General features: G+C 38.4%; 1 protein-coding gene across 4 annotated transcripts in view; it reads left to right on the top strand.

Annotated features, from left to right (window-relative positions):
- EXOC4 (exocyst complex component 4) overlaps positions 1–19940 on the top strand; it is an 825737-nt gene that overhangs the window by 668050 nt on the left and 137747 nt on the right. For all 4 annotated transcript variants that reach the window (XM_045387459.2, XM_005550804.4, XM_074036005.1 and 1 more), the window contains one exon: positions 18293–18471. In XM_045387459.2, the coding sequence (XP_045243394.2) occupies positions 18293–18471 (179 nt within the window). The remainder of the gene's footprint in view (positions 1–18292; positions 18472–19940) is intronic.

Raw genomic sequence — 19940 nt, forward strand, 5'->3', positions numbered from 1 at the left:
ACTTGTTAGCTAGTTAATTATATAAGAAAACTCTCTCTCTCACCACCTTCATTTTTTGAAGGAGCAATTTTAGGTTTACAGAAAAACTTGGACAAAAAGTACAGAGTTGCCATAGATCCCCTTACACCTCCACCAACCATTTCCTCTGTTTTTAACATCTTGCATTCATGTGGTATATTTGTTATAATTGATGAGCTAATACTGATACAATATTAATGACTAAAGTCTGTAGTTTACATTAAGGATCATTCTTCGTATTCTAAATATATGTGTTTTGACACATGTATAAGGAATACATCCACCATTATAGTATTATGCAGAATAATAATTTTGCTGCCCTAAAAACTTCCTGTGTTCTCCTATTCATCCCTCCCTCCCTCGACACCCTGAACCCCTGGCAACCACTGATCTTTTTATTACCTCCATAGTTTCGTCTTTTGCAGAACGTTATACAGTTGAAATCATACAGCATGTTTCCTCTTGGGAATGACTCCTTTTGCTTAGCAATATGCATTTAAGTTTCCTCCATGTTTTTTTATGGTATTATTGCTCATTTCTTTTTAACTCTGAATTATGTTCCATTTCATAGATGTACTACTTTATTCACTCATCTATTGAAGGATATCTTAGTTGCTTTCAAGTTTTGGCAATTATGAACAAAGGTGCTGTAAATAATTTGTGTACTGGTTTGTGTGTGGATGCAAGTTTTTAACTCATTTGAGTAAATACCAAAGATTGTGATTGCTGGATCATAAGGGTAAAGTATGTTTAGTTGTATAAGAAACTGCCAAAATGTATTCCGAAGTGGTTGTATCATTTGACATTCCTAACAGCAAGGAACAAGAGCTCCTGTTTCTCCACATCCTTGTCAACATTTGATGCTGTCAGTGTTTTGGATTTTAGCCATTCTTATGAATGTCTAGTGATATCTCATTGTATTAATTAGCAATTTCCTAATGACATGATGTTGAACATCTTTTCATATGCTATTTGCTGTCTGTATATCTTTGGTGAAGTGTTTATTCAGATCTTTTGCCTACTTTTTAATTGGGTTATGGATATTCTTGTCCAGTTTTAAGAGTTATTTGTATATTTTGGGTAGCAGTCCTTTATCTGATAAGTATTTTGCAAAGATTTTCTCCCAGCCTGTGGTTTGCCTTTTCATTCTCTTCACGATGTCTTTTGCAGAGGAGAACTTTTAATTAAGTCCTACATATTTTTTTGTGAATTGTGCTTTTCTGTTTTCTCTTGTTTTAATTATTTTATATGATCCCATTTTTCTTGTCTTTTACCATATTAGTTATACTTCTTTTTTTACTCCTTGCATTCGTAGTATACATTTATAACTAATCCAAGTCTGCTTTCAATAACACTGTACCACTACACACTACACTATACACTACAAGTAAGAATTAGAAAGGTTTATTTTTACCTTCGTTTATTCCTTCCCTAATGCTCCTCCTTTCTCAGTGTAGATCCAGGTTTCTGATCTGTATCAATTTTCTTCTCTCTGAAGAACTTCTTTTGACATTTCTTGCAAGACAGATCTACTGGCAGCAAATTCCTTCAGTTCTTATTTGTCTGAGAAAGTGTTTATTTTTTCTTCACTGAAAGGATAATTTCACTGGGTACAGAAATCTAGACTGATGTATTAGTCAAGGTTTTGCAAAGAAACAGACCTAATAGGATGGAGGAATGGATAGACAGATAGATTGATTGACTGATTATAGGAATTAGCTCATTAAATTATGAGGCCAAGAAGTTCCACCATCCACCATTTGCAAGCTGGAGAACAAGGAAAGTCAGTGGTGTAATTTATTCCAAGTCCAAAGACCTGAGAACAGGCGTGGAGGGTGGGGCTAGTGTAAGTCATGGAGTCTGAAGGCCTGAGAACCAGGAGCTTCAGTGTATGAGGACAAGAGAAAATGGATGTCCTGCTCTAGCATGCAGAGAAGGACTTCACCCATCTCCACCTTTCTGTTCTATCCAGGCCCTCAGTGGATTGGATGATACCCATCCATGTTGGTGGGGGAGGATCTTCTTTACTAAGTCTACTGATTAAAATGCTAATCTCTTCTAGAAACACCCTCACAGACACACCAGAAATGTTATACCAGTTATCTGAGCATCTCTTAGCCCAGTCAAGTTGACATATAAAATTAAACATCACAATTGATTGTTGTTGTTTTTTTGTTTTAACAATTAAATGTTTCATTCCACTCTCTTCTTGCCTGCATGATTTCTGAAGAGAAATCTGATATAATTCTTGCCCTTGTTCCTCTATAGGTTTTTTCTGCCTCTGGTTTCTTTAAAGATTTTTTTCGTCTTTGATTTTGTGTACTTTGAATATGATATGCCAAAGTGTAGAATTTATGGTGTATATCCTGCTTGGTGCTTTCTGAGCCTCCTGAATCTGTGGTTTGGTATCTCTAATTGATTTGGGGTAATTTTCAGTTACTCTTGCTTCAAATATTTCTTCTGTTCCTTTTTCTCTTTCTTCTCCTTCTGATATTCCCATTATGCATATGTTATACCTTTTTAAACTGTCTTATAGTTCTTGGATCACATGTTTTTTAACTGTCTCAGAGTTCTTAGATATTCTGTTGTTTTGTTCTTCTTTTCTCTTTCTGGCTCAGTTTTGAAGGTTTCTATTGACATTTCTTCAGTGTCTCCAGTTCTTTCCTTGGCCATATCCAGTCTATTGCTGAGCCCATTGGAGGCATTCTTCGTTTTTGTTACCCAGTGTTTTTTATTTCTAACATTTCCTCTTGATTCTTTCTTAGAGTTTTCATCTCTTCTTGCATTACCTGTAGTTTGCTTTTTATTGGATATCTATTTATTATATATACATACTTTTAATGAAGCATAATAAATATGTGAGAAGGTGCACATATCAAAGTCACAACTGTGCCAATTTTTACACTTTTCTCTTTCATAACCAATCCTCAGATCAAGAAATAGAAGATTAGCAATAAGAAATAGAACATAGCAACAAAGGGCCTTCTTGTCCTCCTTCCTTCTAGTTACTGCCTGCCTCTTGAAAAGTTACCCTAGCTGACTCGTAACTACTAGACTAGTTTAATCTATTTTTGGACCTTATATAAATGGAATCATGCAATTATATACGTTTTTATTTTTATGACAGTCTTCTTATGTTGCACATTATGTGAGCAAGATTCATCCATATTGTTGTATATAGGTTCTCATTACTCCATAGTCTATATTGTATTTCATTATGTTACTGCAACAAAGTTTTTAAACAATTTATACGTGTGTGTGTCTATGTGTGTGTATGTATGTACATGTGATTGTGTATTCATACAGACATCATTCTGATGGGCACTTGGAACTATTTCAGATAGTGCTGTTGTGAATATCCTGGGGGTTTGTGATAACCATATATATGCATTTTGGTTGGGTATATCCTAGGAGTAGAATTTCTGGGTAATAGAGTATGCATATGTTGAGTTTTAGTATACACTGCCAAATAATTTTCCAAAGTGGTAGTAAGAGTTTATACTTTTTTTTTTCTTTGAGACAGAGTTTCGCCCTTCGCCTAGGCTGCAGTGCAGTGGTGCAATCTCAGCCCACTGCAACTGCCGCCTTCTGGTTTCAAGAGATTCTCCTGCCTCAGCCTCCCAAGTAGCTGGGATTACAGGCGCCCACCACAATGCCCAGCTGATTTTTGTGTTTTTAGTAGAGTCGGTTTCACCATATTGGCCAGGCTTATCTCGAACTCTTGACCTTGTGATCTGCCCACCTCGGCTTCCCTTATAGTGTTGTATGAGAGTTCTAGTTGCCCCATATCTCACCAGCACTTAATTTTTTATTTTAGCCAGCCCAGTAGGTTTATAAGGGTATCTCGTTGTCGTTTAATATGCATTTATCTCTTGAACAATGAACTTGAATACTTTTTTATGTGCACTTACATATTTATTGGCCATTTGAATATCCTCTTTGGTAACATATTTGTTCAAATCTATTGCCCATTTTAATTAGCTTGCCTGTCTTTAGTGACTTTTAAGAGTTCTTTGCATATCTGGATGTAACATATTTGAGATAGATAGATAGATCGACCGACCAACAGATCTTCTCCCACTGTACAGGTTGCCGTTTTTACTCTCTTAATGGTGTCTTTTACTAAACAGACTTTTTAAAGTTTTAATGAATTGAATTTGTTATTATTTATGGACAGGACATTTTGAGTCTATTTAAGAAACCTGTGATATACCAAAGTCACAGAGATGTTTTCTTCTAAAACTTTTATCGTGCTGAACCTATTTTCCCTGCATCTGATAGAAATGATAAGCTCTTACATTTTTATTTCCTCTGCCTGTTCTCTTCCCTTCATCTGCATCATGTTGTCATGACTATAATGTAGAGAGTAACTTGAGGGGTTTTTTTCTATCAAGACAGGTAAAGAATGATTGAGAGATCGTTAGAGCCCTGAGTAGAAATAATTAAACTGACCTTAGGACAGAGGTCAAGCCACAAGGCTCCACTCTTTCACAGTATTGCCATAATATTTTCCCACTGCCAGATTTTGAAGACACCTGGGTGAACATGTCCCCACTCGTTCTCTGTAAGCATACTCACCTAACTACAGCTGTCAACCTTAATAGTTGCACTACAAGCAGTTTCTGGAAGAAAAAATATTTTTTCCCAACTTTGCAGATTATTTTAAATGACTAAATATCTTCTTCTTCTTGTCCCTCAGCCTATTTTTGTGTAACTCCTTAATTGTATTCGATGCTTAGCAATGGGATTTTCCATCAGTCTTATTAGGTATCTTCAGTAGTTTAAATTGAAGGGAATGCTTTCTAGCCTCATTCCAGAAGAGAGAATACTGATCCAAAGAAATGAGCTTTTACCACCTCATGCTTCTGATTTAGAAAAGCTAGAATCAAGGTCCTGGCTTTCTTTATTCTCATTTTGCTCACTGAGTTATATCACTTTCCATCTTAAATTTGAAGGCAAAACAAATTAAATGTATATTTTTTAATGCGTGAAGTAAAATGTAATCTTAAGTGTATAACCAAATGTAATGTTATATCTCATTATATACCATCCCAGATCAAAATATACAATTTTTCTAGTATCCCCAAAAGTCTTGCTCTCAGAGTAACCACTAGTCTGACTTTCATCACCATAGTTTAGATTTACTTGTCTTTTAATTTTATATAAATTTAATCATAGCATCTGATTTATTTTGTTCAATATTATGCCTAAAGGATTTATCCACGTTTTTGCTTATAGACATGGCTTGAAAAACAAAACTATATTTGCCTTAACAAAAGAAAAGTAACTTTTAGGTCTATTTGTTATATGATTGACTCTTTCCTTTTAACCTGTTACATTCTCTATCCCAATTAGAAGTTTAAAGCAAAGGTAAGTAGAAGAGGACACTCTTCATTGGTATTCCAATGCGGTGGACTTGACAGAGTGCCTTGATTTAGCACTTTAGAGTGCCATAGAATATGGCATGAGCCAAAAAGACTGAAAAGTCACAATTTCCCCCTGTAATTAGTTTTTAAAGCTCAGAGGGTTGCTTGGCACATAGATGAATATAGAATCCAGTGCCCTTTGCATTGAATAAAGGTTATGTTCCCTTCATTACTAAATGAGGCTCTTTTCTATTCTTGTTTTTTAACTAAAAAATAAAATGTATTCTTTCCAGGCTTAACTTTGAATGGAGGGAGGAAAAATAGGTCAAGCAAGGGCTTTCATAGAAAAAAGGAAAATAGCAAATATCCTTTTATTCCCAAAGAAGCTGAAAGCAGGCTTTCTAGCCCATTGTCTTTGCACCTGCCATATATATGTATATATTTATCCTTTTGAGATCAATGAGTATCTGCTGGTAAAAGGCATTCCTGCTTTCTGGAGATGTAATTAACAGAAGGGATAAGGTGTTGGGGGAAGCAAAGGGGACAGGGAAGGAGCTAGGGAGGCCATGTGTATTAGAAAAACAGCAGCCGCCCCGTCCCCCCAAAATTGTTACCCCCATTTCATTCATACCCTGAATGAAAGAAGAAGAATCAGTTCTCTAGAGCCGGGTTTGAAAATCCTTAAGTGGATAGGTGTGATTGGCAGGACCTGGAGCAGAATTTTCAGGTGCTAAATGTCAAGCAAGATATAAAACCTACAGATTAGTCTTAAAAGATGCACAATAAATAATTAAGATTGTGCATGTAATCCCAGCACTTTGGGAGGCTGAGGTGGGTGGATCACGAGGTCAGGAGTTCGAGACCAGCCTGACCAACATGGTGAAACCCCGTCTCTACTAAAATAGAAACAAAATTAGCCTGGAGTAGTGGCACATGCCTGTAGTCCCAGCTACTCAGGAGGCTGAGGCAAGAGAATTGCTTGAACTCAGGAGACGGAAGTTGCAGTGAGCTGAGATTGGGCCACTGCACTCCAGCCTATGTGACAGAGCGAGACTCCGTCTCAAAAAAAAAAAAAAAAAAGAATTAAGATTGTTCAGTCTATTCCAACAGTCACAGCAATAAGAGTTGTCAGTGCCTGGCACTGTACAGCAGCAGTACAAAGTTTCAGGAATTATTCTTCCTACTCAACATATGAGGAAATTGAGGTGCAGAAGAAGTAAATGACTTCCCCAAAAACACAGCCACTAAGTGACAGAGCTAGAATTTGACTCTAGGTAATCTGACTTCCAGAGCCACCACACTATGACTGACCAGCCTAAAAATGGATCAGGAATTTGCGGATTTTGACATTTGAATTATTCCTTCATTTTCATTGATCATCACAATCTTGACTGATATTTGATTCATTTTATGCTAATGTCAGAGACATTTATCATATAAGCATTTTGACTCTAGATTTTGTTTTCTATGGTATTCATTATATTATACCTAATGTATTATATTGTTACCGAATGTGTTACAATGTATTATATTGTTATAGGTTCTCTCCCTTCCAATAACAGGTTGTTAAACAGAACATCCAGCTGTATTTGGAGGAAAAACAATACATTGAATCTAGGTGCTTTAAAACTGCTTGTCTTATTTTCCTCTGAGTTATATGTCTGACTAATCAATGCAAAGAAAAAATAATAATCATTGTTGAAAAGAAGATGGGGGAATGAAATATAAAAATGATATAAAATAAATTATATAGGTTTTGGATGGAGGGTGATGCAGTCCTGAATAGGGAAGAGAGACTAAAGGACATTTTGTAGCTATTTGTAGTTATTGAGTTATTCAGAAAACAACTTTTCTATTTTGTCTGGAGAATCAGATGAGTGGTATGTTTATTATGACTACCTTTTGGGGTTTTATGAAATTAGGAAGTCAACATGATTAACAGCAAAATATTCGTTTCCAGCAAGCAAGATGGTTGATCTTAAGTTATTATTTGACGTGAGTCATATGTTAAGTGTTCAGTGAAAAAGGAATAAAAGCAGAAAGCAGGTTTGCACTTTTACTTTTCTTCTGTGGAATCCTTTTAGTATAGGTCCTCATACCATAGGTCCTCAGTAAATGTTGAATGAATGAGAAGGATCAGCTAGTCCTCAAATGAAAGGAATAAAATGTAAAAACAAAAAAAATGAGGAGGCCTCAGGCTTCAGTGAACTCTCTAAAAGTTACATGCATAGTAAGAAATTCCCTTTGGAAAGTCACTGGCCTACATTCGGTCCTCAACAACATCATTAACTAGTTTGTTTTGTGTTTGTCCTTAGTAGTTCTTTATACCTCTTCAATTTTTTCATCCAATTCAGATTACACAATTCTAAGAGAAGCAGAACTCTAGCAGGGCTAGGAATGTGTTTAGATGAGGAAATTATATGAATAAAGTAGAACACAAATGATTCTCAGAAAAGTTCCTGTTGGAAATTTGAAAGGTTCTCAACGTAATATAAGCCACAGCTGTTAAAAGGTTCCAGCTAACTATAACTACCAAAGAATCTTTAGATAAGTTTGAAGGAGTAAATGAAAGGAGTGCAGCAGGAAAAAAAAAGACTTTAGCTGTCTTGAACAAAATGTTCATATTTATGTTCATAAATTGGAGACATTTATTTCATTATATCTGGATGCTTAATATAACTTTTAAAATATAATTATAAAAGGAAAGACAAATCAGAAAACATGAATATATTAAATAAGTGCAAGAGTAGAAAATGCTTTACTAAAATATTTTCTTTGCCGCAGTTAAATGAGGTGAAGGTCGTAGATGGATATAGGATGCTGCCAGGCAAGTCTGGATGAGAAGCTGACTTAAATCTCAAAACTAAACAAAAAAGACAGGTCATTAACTGGAGACTCAGCTGCAAACATATCAATTAATGTTCAAGATGATTGAATTAGGCATTCTGTTATTATATGAAAATGATACCATTCTTGTTAGCATAAGATTGGCAGTAAATGGAAAAAAACAAAATGTAAAATCTCCTCTACACATCACATTAATGCTAGTGTATTTGGACAATTATTTGAGAATTATAATTATCTGTTAGTATCATTAAAGTGTTACTAATTTATTTTCTACATTTCATTTTTTATTTAATTTCAGATATAATTATTTAATTTTTTTCCATTCAAGTGGACATTTAATTCCATTCCTCTTTCATTTGAGGCTTAATAAAAGAAAAAAAATGCAATTCTCCCAAGGTAGTCCCACTTAGCCCTTGAGAAAGACAGGCTGGCAGTGGTCACCTGTGCTGTTGTGGTGGTGGGCGCAGGATGCCTGTGATCAAGCCTTGGGTAGGTTGCAGGCAGAAGTGTTCCGAAGACAAGGGCAAGTGGTGAGACGGTCTAGAAGCACTACCAAAAGCCCGTGCCTGCTGTAGGCTTTGCCCCGCTCTGTCTCTGCTGATGCCTGTTCTCTGCTGCAAGCTGAAATTCCCTGCCCGGGGGTGAAGGACCATTTACCTCCTTACATCTGTCGTTCTCTCCTTGTTGAATTGTTTCCACTTCCTAGTCCACCATCCTCTTTCATACTCACCTTTGCCATCAAGATTCAGCTCTGGTATCAACTCCTCCAGCATCTCCTCCCAGAAACCCTCCTCCTGCTCCACAATCCACCCTGCTCCCCTCGCTCACAGTCTGTGGGTGAGTCAAACAAGTAAGCAGACTCTTAGTAGTGTGGTGAGTACTACTGCTGGAGGGAAAAATATGGATAAACCTACACAGAAGAGGCCAGAGAACTAAAAAGCATACTATAACTACATTAGAAAGACAAAGGGGATGGAATTGGAGCTCAGGGAAGGTGGTCCTCACCCATCCATCAAGCAAGAGGTCAGAACACAATGTCTAAAATTAACATCAACAAGTAGCCGTTTCAACAGATTCTTCAGAGAGATGGCGAAAGTCACTGAAAGAATTTTAGAAAGAGCAGTACCTTTTTTTTTTTTTTTTTTTTTTTGAGAAAGCGTCTCCATCTGTCGCTTAGGCTGGAGTGCATTGGCGCGATCTTGGCTCCCTGCAACCTTCGCCTCCTGGGTTCAAGCGATTCTTCTGCCTCAGTCTCCCAAGTCACTGGGACTACAGGCACTCACCACCATGCCCGGCTAAGTTTTGTATTTTTAGTAGTGATGGGGTTTCACCATATTGACCAGGCTGATCTTGAACTCCTGACCTCGTGATCCATCCGCCTTGCCTGCCAACATGCTGGGATTGTAGGTGTGAGCCACCACACCTGGTTACAGTAGTACCTTTTTAAACAGTTATATGTGGTTGTTTCTGGGGCACAAGACTGAGACTGGGGAGTGGTAGGACAGTGGGGTCACTACTGATTCATGTAGGTTATTTAACCATGGGTAATTATTCCTTTGGTTTAGAATTGTTATTTGCTTTAAAAATAATTCTCTACATATCCTCAAACCCTGTGACTGCTCTGATAGTTCCCTGCTGCTCCCAAATACATTGTTGTTCTAACACTTCTATCCCAGAGAAAAAAATGGATCATCTTAAGCCATTTTCACTTTTTTGCCAATTTTACACAAAGCATTTACTCTTCTGTATAGTATCTGTTTTTTTTTTTTCTTTCCAACTTTTATTTTAGATTCAGGGATATGTATGCAGGTTTGTTACATGGGTAAATTGCGTGTCATGGGGATTTAGTGTACAGAATATTTTATCACCCAGTTAAGAAATATAGTACCCTATGGGTAGTGTTTTGATTCTAACCCTCCTTCTACCCTTCACCTTCAAGTAGGCACATGTCTACTGCTCCCTTCTTTGTATCAGTGTGTATCTCATTTTGCCCCTGCCAAGGTTCACATCTCTCTCTTCCTTCCTCCTAAAACCCCCTTCCCTACTCATTCCTCATCCCTTCTCTTCTCTGTTCCAAGAGAAAAGAAACCTTACCTGATACTTCGTTTCTTTTGCCTGAGGTCAATTGTTTAATATCTCTGCTCTGAACAGATATCAGTTCTTCAAGAGGAAATCATGTGGCAATTTGACAGATAACCAAGACAGTCAATAAGCTGGTATCCTCAGGGGAAGGAGTTCAATGCTGTGTAAAGTATGGCTTTTAAACCCATACTCATTCTCAGTAGTGGAAAAACCAGAGTATTATGTGTTCAACTTATAATAAGTGATTATTGGTTATTTTGCTCCTATCACCTGGTAATCTATTTTGAAGTTCAGGAATTCTTTGTGGAAAGTTATTGTTATAATTATGCACTGTATAATGCATATTATACAGTGACTCCTGGCAGAAAAACTGCATACCTACAGAAGTCCTAGCACCTAAAGAAAAAACATGAACCTAATTGTTTATACCTAGTGTTGCTTGACAATTTCTATGAAGCAAAGCTAGTGGCCAAGCTTATTTGAGTGTCTTAGCTAAAGAAAGATGCATTCTTTTTCCAAGCTCGTAGAGCATTTCCATGCAATTGTGTTCCAAGTCTACATATCATAACTCTGAGCTAGTGCTGTCAGCATCAAAGTACTACATGCTGCTTTACAGTTAGCTTTTTGCTTAGTTTCTAGTATCAGTTTTCACGGAATTTTTTCACTGTCTTTACCCACTGATACATCAGTGTACTCTTCTGCTTGGTACCAAAAACGGGGATACAAAACGTGGAGAAACGCTGAGACTGAGCCTGGGGTTCCTGACCCCCTGTGCCGCTAACTCCCCGTGTGTCCCTTCCTCCTCTGCACCTCCAGCTCTTCCTCTGTAAACGACAACCTGTGAGTCTCCAACTTACTGGCTGTTTTTTTTTAAGTGATGTTTGTGTGTGTGTGTGTATGTGTTTATGTGTATTTATTTGTTTTAACTAGCTTATTAGGTCATATTTAACATCCCGTAAAGCTATGTTTTTAAGTCAGATATTTATGCTTCAGAGTAAGTTGGAACCCCTTGTGTAGTCACCTAATGTATTTCTACCCATTTTGTGGAACTTTGAATATAATCGTACTATTTTTAGTTACTACTTTGGGTTCTAGTTTACATTTATGGCTTTTTTTTTTTTTCAAACATTCGTCATTTATTTGATGTCTCAGAAACAGAACCTCAATTGTAAAGCTGTTTTAAAAGAAAATTGTGTCAATTTTTTGATAATTACTATTTTCCAATGAGGTTTCCAGAAAAACAGTATCATACAACCAAAAGCTGCCTGTAATTACTTTTGAAGGATCCAGTTCTTAGATAAACTCAGGATTCAACACTGATATCAAAGATGTAAGGTTAATGACCAGAGTGCCTAGCCAGTTTTATTGTTCTAGAATTTAAGTGTTTAATGACAGGCATCAAATGAGTCACACAGGAGTGGCTCAATAAATACTTGTTGAATGAATGTATGTCTGTATTCATGTGCTACTTGATATATAAGTAATGGATTCAAATAAGAGAAAGGATAGTATAGGAGGAATCTCAGAATATGGAGTACAAGTTTGCCCAAATTCTGAGCTGTAGTTTTATATTGGCAATTGAAAATTACTCAGAAATAAAAAAGTTATCTATTTAATATACAGAATATATTTTTAATAATATAGGCAAAAGAACAACAATTATGCTGCTAGGAAAGAAAAACTGTAACTTAAACTAAAAGTATAATTATAGAGAAATTTTAAAGAATTTCTTCTCATACACATTATATAGATCTGAGTCAAATAGGAACAGGTTTTTTTAAAACATAATAAATCTCTCATACTAATGCATTTGGACTTATCACACACCTGGACCTGTGATTAAGATCTTGGCCTCTAATTGGAGAAGCTGTTGGAATCCTGGTGTTTTGCTACCAATCTAGCCTCCATAAGGATGATGTGTTTGTATCTTTCTTTTAGACTGGGAGCCTGCATGGTGGCAAAGCTGCCTTAGCAGAATGGTGTCTGCAATGTACTCTCTAGACCTTTGCCTCTGCCATAGCTTTGATAACTCTAACCTTGCTTCTTCTAGAAGAGGCTAAATTATGCATAATAGTTTTTCTGTGCTCACCCTTAAGAACACAACACATAAACCACTCAAAAATACTTACACAAGGACAGAAAGATAGACTGACAGAAGAAACCATGCATTTATGCGTTCCTGGATTGAACATGTCAAAACGTAACTGACTGTCATTCTAAATTTTCTCTCTCCAGATCTGAAATTAAAACGGCAGAGACAGTTTGCAGGGATTCTGATTGCTTTCGTAATATTGCTTAAGTTTGTAATTGGTGCATTCACTTCTCATCGTACATGTTATATTTTGTATAAAACCTTCATTTCCAGAAACTCGGCACGCTGGGAAGAAACTTAAAGAGCACTGTCAAGGGATCTATGTAGGAAGTGATTCCCAGGAGTTCACCATCTTAGGAACTATTTTGAACAGGAGTAGGAGAGATACTGATTTTGAAAAGCCCAACAAAAAATGCTTTTTCTCACTTCTTATTTGTTCCCTGAGCTTAACTCTTTGTTGTTATTTTAGAAATTTGAAAAACAGTAAACCCACAGAAAAGTTAACAGTGCAGTGAATGCATATGTACCATATACTGACTGAGATTTCCTGACCACTGACATCTTGCTATACTCACTCTATGCTCTCTCCAAATATATACACACACTTCCTTGCCAAGCCGTTCAAAAGTAGGCTACAGACATAATGACCTTTATTCTTGCACTCTTTAGCCTGCATTTGCCAAGAACGAAGACATTCTCTTATGTACCCATATCATTACCGTATGTATTAGTTTTATGTTGCGGCCTTGTAACAAATTACCACTGTTGTCAATAGGCTTGGCCATTTGAGTCTGTCCTGGCCTTTCCCCTGCTCTGTTCTTTGTCACAGGGGAACTGACTTTGCAGGCAGCATTTCCTAGGATCTTGGGGCAGTTATCTCAGGTCTGGGCTCAGCGATAGGAAGTGGCAATGAAAGATTTGGGGAACATGGCTAGGAGAGAGAGAGATGGGCCTGAGTGTGTGTGTGAGTGTGTGTGTGAGTGTGTGTGTGTGTGTGTGTGTAAATGTGATCAGATACAGCACAGGTCTGCAGACCAATCCCTGAAACCATTTGTGATGTTTTGTTCATAATTGCATCAGGTCTGCTGAAAGCGCAGATTTTTTTTTTCTTTTTCGCTTTCCTTTCAGTAGATAACAGAATTCTTTAAAGACTAAATGGAGACAATTTTGAGCATCTTTGGCAAAATTTCCTTAAATGAATTCTTGTCAGATAGACCTTTTTAAAGATTGTAATTGTGTGGTAAAATTAAGTTAAATGGGTTTAACACTCCTGGCAAAATTATCTTAAATGAATTCTTGTCAGAGCTCTTTAAAGATTATAAATAATTGTGTGGTAAAAATTAAACTTCACAGGTTTAACATTCTTCTTTAGTTTCATAGGCTTCTATGTGAGCCTGTTGGCCAACAGATTTGGAAGGCAAGTCTTGAGATGGGATCCGGTACCCAAACACTCATGTTTTGAGTTCTGATTCCCGCTCCTGCTGTGTCGCATCATTTTGAGCAATTGCTGAGTGCCTGTTGCCTCTGAGTTTCTGTTACTTCACCTTCTGAAGACAATGTTAATTTGCTGCCGCTTTCACTCAAAAATACATAGTGTCTTCATTAAATAATGTGTTATCATAATAAGCAGAAGATGAAGGGTATGTAAAGCGGAAATAATACTGTCCAGTTGCCAGGCAGCAGTCATTCTGGCTGTGAGGTCTTCTCCAGGGGACAAGTGACTGTGTCTTCCGCAAGCCTGGAGGCACCAGTCCAGACCAGCTTCAGGCCAGTGGGCCCACTGCCTCCCACCTTGGCACAAGTAACTAATACCCGTGTCCTCCAGTTTTATGTGCTGGGATTCCTGACATGCCCATTTGAAAGTTCTCTCATATGTGGTGAGATGTTCCATTTTTCTCTTCACTAAAGCGTGAACTTGTTTTTCTGGAGAACATATGGACAGTATAGAAAAGCGTGATAAGTTTCTGCAGTTGACATTTTAGCATATAGACATCCAACCTTTTTTTGGTTCATGTATTTATTTATTTTCTTAATATCATACAGTACCTACAGTTGTATAAGTTTATTTTACACAACTGCACATCATAATGAAAAGTAAGCTATACCAGTTTTCCATGTTATCAAGTTTTTTGTATACATAATTCCTAATGAATTCATGGTTTTCCACAGTATAGATAGATCATAATTTAATAAATCAGAGGGTGTGGGAAAAAAATCTGTAGTCAGACAGCTAAAGCCATCCCTTTAAGGTTATTCTAACACATAAAAACCTTCCACCAAGCTCTTTGACACACACAAATCCTCGAAGGAATGATTTTTTGTGTGAAATGGTTATAGCTGTCAATCACTTATTCTCTGTGTCATGGTTTCTGTGCTCTTTTCAGGTTGTTAGGGGGTGATTATGGATTCCTGTCAAATGAGATGTCTGCTATGTATTCAACATGAGGCAGTTTGTATTTTTCTCAGTCTATTGCTCTTCTGTCTGAGGAGGTTAAGCAAATCTCAGTGAGCCAGAGGGAAATGGGATAGGCATCAAGCCCTGGCAGCACACGGCAAACATGCCCAGGCCCCAAGATCCCCACTCTAGGAGATTAGACTTCTTACATAAACACATTTGTCTTGATTGTCACATTCCACCTAGGGCTATACCTAATATGCATAAAAATAGCTCCAAGCCTGGTTTTCAAAGCCATTTGCCCCCCACCCCCCCCCCCCCCGTTGCTTTTTCACTACCCAGCTCAGAGGCATTTTTTGTGTTACACCTATCACAGATGATTAAGGGGCTCGAAGAGTTGATATATAAGGGCAGATTAAGAAAACTAAATATTTACAACCTGACTGAGTGACAGCCAAGGGAAATACTATAAATGTCTTCTGGGCTCGAATCACGGAGGAGACATTGTTTTGCTTTTCCTAGTAAGTGGATTTTAGAGCTATCCAAATTCAGAGAAAGCTTCCTTGGGATGACATCTCATATGCTAATTAGATAAATGAGTCAGCTAGAAATTGCATTTAGCAGCTACTAACAGAAACTTGAAATAGCAGTGGCTTAAACAAGTAGGGTTTCACTTTTCTCTGCTATGACATGAAGCTCAAAAGCATTTTTATTGTCTGGGACTGCACTGGTGCCCCATGAGGGCATCAGTGCGCCATTGCCCCACTGTCTTTGGGCTCCATTATGCAGCACTGGCTTCCATACTCTAGGTCACCTGATGTTTGAGAAGAGCTGCTTCAGCCCCAGTTGCCATGGCTTCATTCCAGAAAGAGAGAAGGCAAAAGAGGTCTCTGCTAACTAAGATTGCTTAAGAGAGCTTCCTTGAAGCCCCTCTACTGATTTCAGTTTACATCTCACTGGCCACCGCATCTGCAAGAAGGGCAGGAAAATTTACTGGGGTTTTTTGTTTTGTTTCACCTTAAGTTGGGCACATTGCTGACCCCAACAACATCAGGGTACTTTTACCAAGAACACATGGGATAATGGATACTTGGTAGGCAGCTAATGGCTTCTGTCACAATAATTAACATCTTGAAAATTCTGATGAAAGTCGGGACTGTAAGACGCTGTGGTTGGTATTTGTAAAACTCGCCCTTGATATGTAACATATTTCCTCCTGCTCACTCTCATCTACTTAAATTCATTCATCATCCCACTAAATAAACTAGCCATCTCAACAGACCTGAGAATAATAATAACAACAGTAGTTTTTACCAGGTAAAAACTGTTTGCACTGTGTTATGCACATAAAAGCATCACCTGAATGGTTTGCTTTAAAATTTTCTAAAGTGGTGATGGGGAGGCGTAAATAAGGATAAATGGAATAAGACTTCCATGAGTTGCTAATAGTTGAAGCTGGAAGACAGTTACTGGGGAGTTGTTATACTCTTCTTTCTACTTTTATAATTATTGAAATTTTCCCAATGAAAAGCTTTAAAAGTCACATTTAATCCTCACATTCCTTCATATCAGGTCAGTTCTTTTACCCCTGGATAAGAATGCTTGGAGTTAAGGAGTGTCACACAATAAGCAAGTGGCAGATTCAATATTCAAACCTGGGTTTATCTCGCTTTGAAGTCTGTGTCCCACCCTTGCCACTGAAGGAAAACACTTTTCAGACAAGCAGCCTGGGCATCACCTGGAAATCAGTTAGAAATGCAGAATTCAGGGCCCCACCCCAAGACCTTTTCCACACCCCTTAGATCAGATTGGTGCACACCCACATTCCATGTACTGGGTTCACTGCCCTTCATTGCCTCAACATCAACTGTGGCGTTTCCTTTAGAAAAGATAACCCTCGGCTAAAATAAGGAGGCTAGTCGTGACTCACTATAAACATTTTAGATAACCATTTGATTCACAGCAGTTGTTTCTTTCAACATTGGGCATCTGCTGTAGTGCTGGGCGCTAAACGCCTGTGGGTCAATTAAGCATCTTTCTGACTAGGTGTCAACCATTTTTATTAATCACTGCATGCTCGAAACTTAATTTGACTTGTTCTAGTTAAATTAAGCCCTTGCTTCTTCTCACTTAAGGTGTGTTAGATTTTAAAAGCCTTGGGTCTTACAGAAAACTCTCCAGGTGCCTATTTCAACCTCCTCCAGCATCAGCTTTGCTTACCCACCTGTGTGTAACTTTCTTGATTTTTTCCCCTAACATTCTCAGTCATTTTTTTTTTTTTTTTTTGGAGACAGAATCTCATGCTCTGTTGGTCAGGCTGAAGTGCAGTGGCACGATCTCAGCTCACTGCAACCTCTGCCTCCCGGGTTCAAGCAATTCTCCTGCCTCAGCCTTCCGAGTAGCTGGGACTACAGGTGCACGCCGGCACAGCTGGCTAATTTTTTGCATTTTAGTGGAGATGGGGTTTCACTGTTGTTGCCCAGGCTGGTCTCGAACTCCTGAGCTCTGGTAATCCGCCTGCCCTGGCCTCCCAAAGTGCTAGGATTACAGACATGAGCCACTGTGCCCAGCCCTCAGTCATCTTTTCTAATTTTAGCCCTTTTCATTTTTAAAAGGAAAGAGAGCTGTGGAAATTAGGCAGCCTGAGTCCCAGCTTTGCCACTCATGTGTCATGTAGGCAGAACAGTTAACTGTCGGAGCCTCCAGTTCTTCATCTCCGCAGTGGCTGAGCTCTGTGATCTCAGGCCCCTTCCAGCTTCATCCTTTGTAACCCCTATAACTTGATTTTTCAACCCCTCCCTGACCCTGCAAAACGTTTTGAAGACATCGGGCTCTGCTTGCAACCCACTCGATTATATTTTTCCAGGCAGTAAAAGGATCCCAGCATTGATTTTTTTTTTAATTGGTTTCTCTTTCCAAATGCTAAATGCCTTAATACTTATACTTTATGTGTGTTGGATCCTTTTTAGAACAACTTAGTAAATGAATAAATGAAGCCTGTCATCCATCTCAGTTGTAACCTACTCTTTTAAAGAGGCTGGGTCTTTGCTTTTGAATATTATTCAGTATTTTCTAGGTGTCAGATTAACTTGGTGGTTTTATTTTCACTACAATAAACTTTAAACCATGTACATATTTAACACCCTAAGCTGTTTGCCAACTTCTATAGCATGAGAAGAGACAAGGAAAACACCTACAGGAGAGCAGTATAGACGCCATCCCCAGGAACCATCACCCCAGGCCCATGCTCGTCCCTGTTGAAGGCACAATCATTGGAGTCACTTACTTCTTCTTCTAAGAACTTTTTCCCCTACCAGAATCATGTTAAGCCGGCATGTGATAGTTGTCTCACAAAGTGAAACCTAGGGAAAAGAGCACGCTGTAAAATAGTGATCATGTCAGTCCTTGTGCTAGGTGTGCCTAAAACAGTGTTGCCCGGTCCTACCTTTCCCATGCTGTGTATATGAAGTGTGTTTCCAATTTGCTTTTCAGGGCAGCTTTTGGCAAGGAGTCTGAAGTTCTTATTGGAAACCTGGGTGATAAATTAATCCCTCCACAAGACATCCTTCGAGACGTCAGTGACCTCAAAGCCTTGGCCAACATGCATGAAAGCCTGGAATGGTTGGCAAGTCGAACAAAGTCAGCTTTCTCCAATCTTTCTACATCCCAGAGTAAGTATCTAGTAGGAAGCTGTTGTGGGGACAGTTGAGGAACTAGACTGAATGCGTTCATTGAAAGATGAGAGTATACACTGGTCCCCATGTCGGGGCGCATCTCAAGTTGTCAGAAGATCCTGGTTAGAATTCTGCTTGTGTTGCACCTCTCGTACTTTGTGATAATGGGAAAGGAACTAATCTTGGTTTCCCTGTGTGGAATGTGGGAAGCCAAGAAAGGCCCATGTTAACACAGCTTGATATTAACATAGCCTTAGAAACATCAGTTCATCTAGGATTGAGCCACTATGTCTCAAGAACAGAAAGCAATACCTTTTTTCCTCCTTACAGCAACTTCTCAAGGGCAGAAACTGTCTCAGAGCTCAGGGCTGTGTGCACGGCTGACATTCTCATTTTACTTGGCGTAAAGCTAATTTTTTTATTGGAGTCATAGAAGTGATTAAGGTGCTAGAAAATAGAGTCAATGAAGACAACAATTATTCTGGAAAAAAAGATGGCTAAGAGATAGCAATTACAGATTTCAAGGAAATTAAGGAACAGAACATGAAATTAGGGGGAACCTCTTTTTCTGTCAAGGACCAATGACTTAGAGAAAAATGATTTGAAAAAAATGATTTGAAAACTTTAGGGCACATAAACTTTAATAGCTATACAATTGTACTTAAAGCATTACTTCAGGAGTATGTATAACACAATTAAAATAGAGACAAAGAAAACATGACATGAAGAAGGCATAAAGGAAAAGGCAGATTTATTATTTATTTATTGAGACAGTCTCACTCTGTTGCCCAGGCTGGAGTGCAGTGGCACAATCTCAGCTCACAGCAACATCTGCCTTCTGGGTTCAAGCGATTCTCATGCTTCAGCTTCCTGAGTAGCTGGGATTACAAGTGTGCACCACCACACCTGGCTTTGTGTTTTTAGTAGAGATGGGGTTTCGCCATGTCGGCCAGGCTGGTCTCAAACTCCTGGGCTCAAGCGATCCACCTGCCTTGGCCTCCCAAAGTGCTGGGATTACAAGTATGTAATCCCACCACATCCAGCCCAAAAGGCAGATTTAGATGCATGAATGGAGAGATAGAAACAGGATAGAAAAAGCAAAAAAACAACAGGAAGGAGAAGGAAGCAAAATCACCTCTGAATTTAATATTCGGGCTATTAGACAATGATTTGAAAGAAAACATTATTTGCACTGTGCACAGCAGAGTGAGTTTTTTTTTAATCACCGTCATTTGAGAAGGTATTATTACTTGATTAGCCTTGTTTCCAGCCTAGAGATAGAAAGGTGTGGATTAAATTCACAGGGTGAATTATTCCCTTATCCTCTCAGAGTCTAAGGAGCCCCTTAAGTGCTCACTGCTTGTATGGCCTCATGCTGATTCTCTGCCTATCCCAAGGGCCAATGCAGGGTGGGAAGAAGGCACTGAATCTGTGGGCTTTGGAGGGAGATCATAGAATCTTCACTA

The sequence above is a fragment of the Macaca fascicularis genome, chromosome 3 (genome assembly GCF_037993035.2).
Source record: "Macaca fascicularis isolate 582-1 chromosome 3, T2T-MFA8v1.1".
Taxonomy (NCBI): Eukaryota; Metazoa; Chordata; class Mammalia; order Primates; family Cercopithecidae; genus Macaca; species Macaca fascicularis.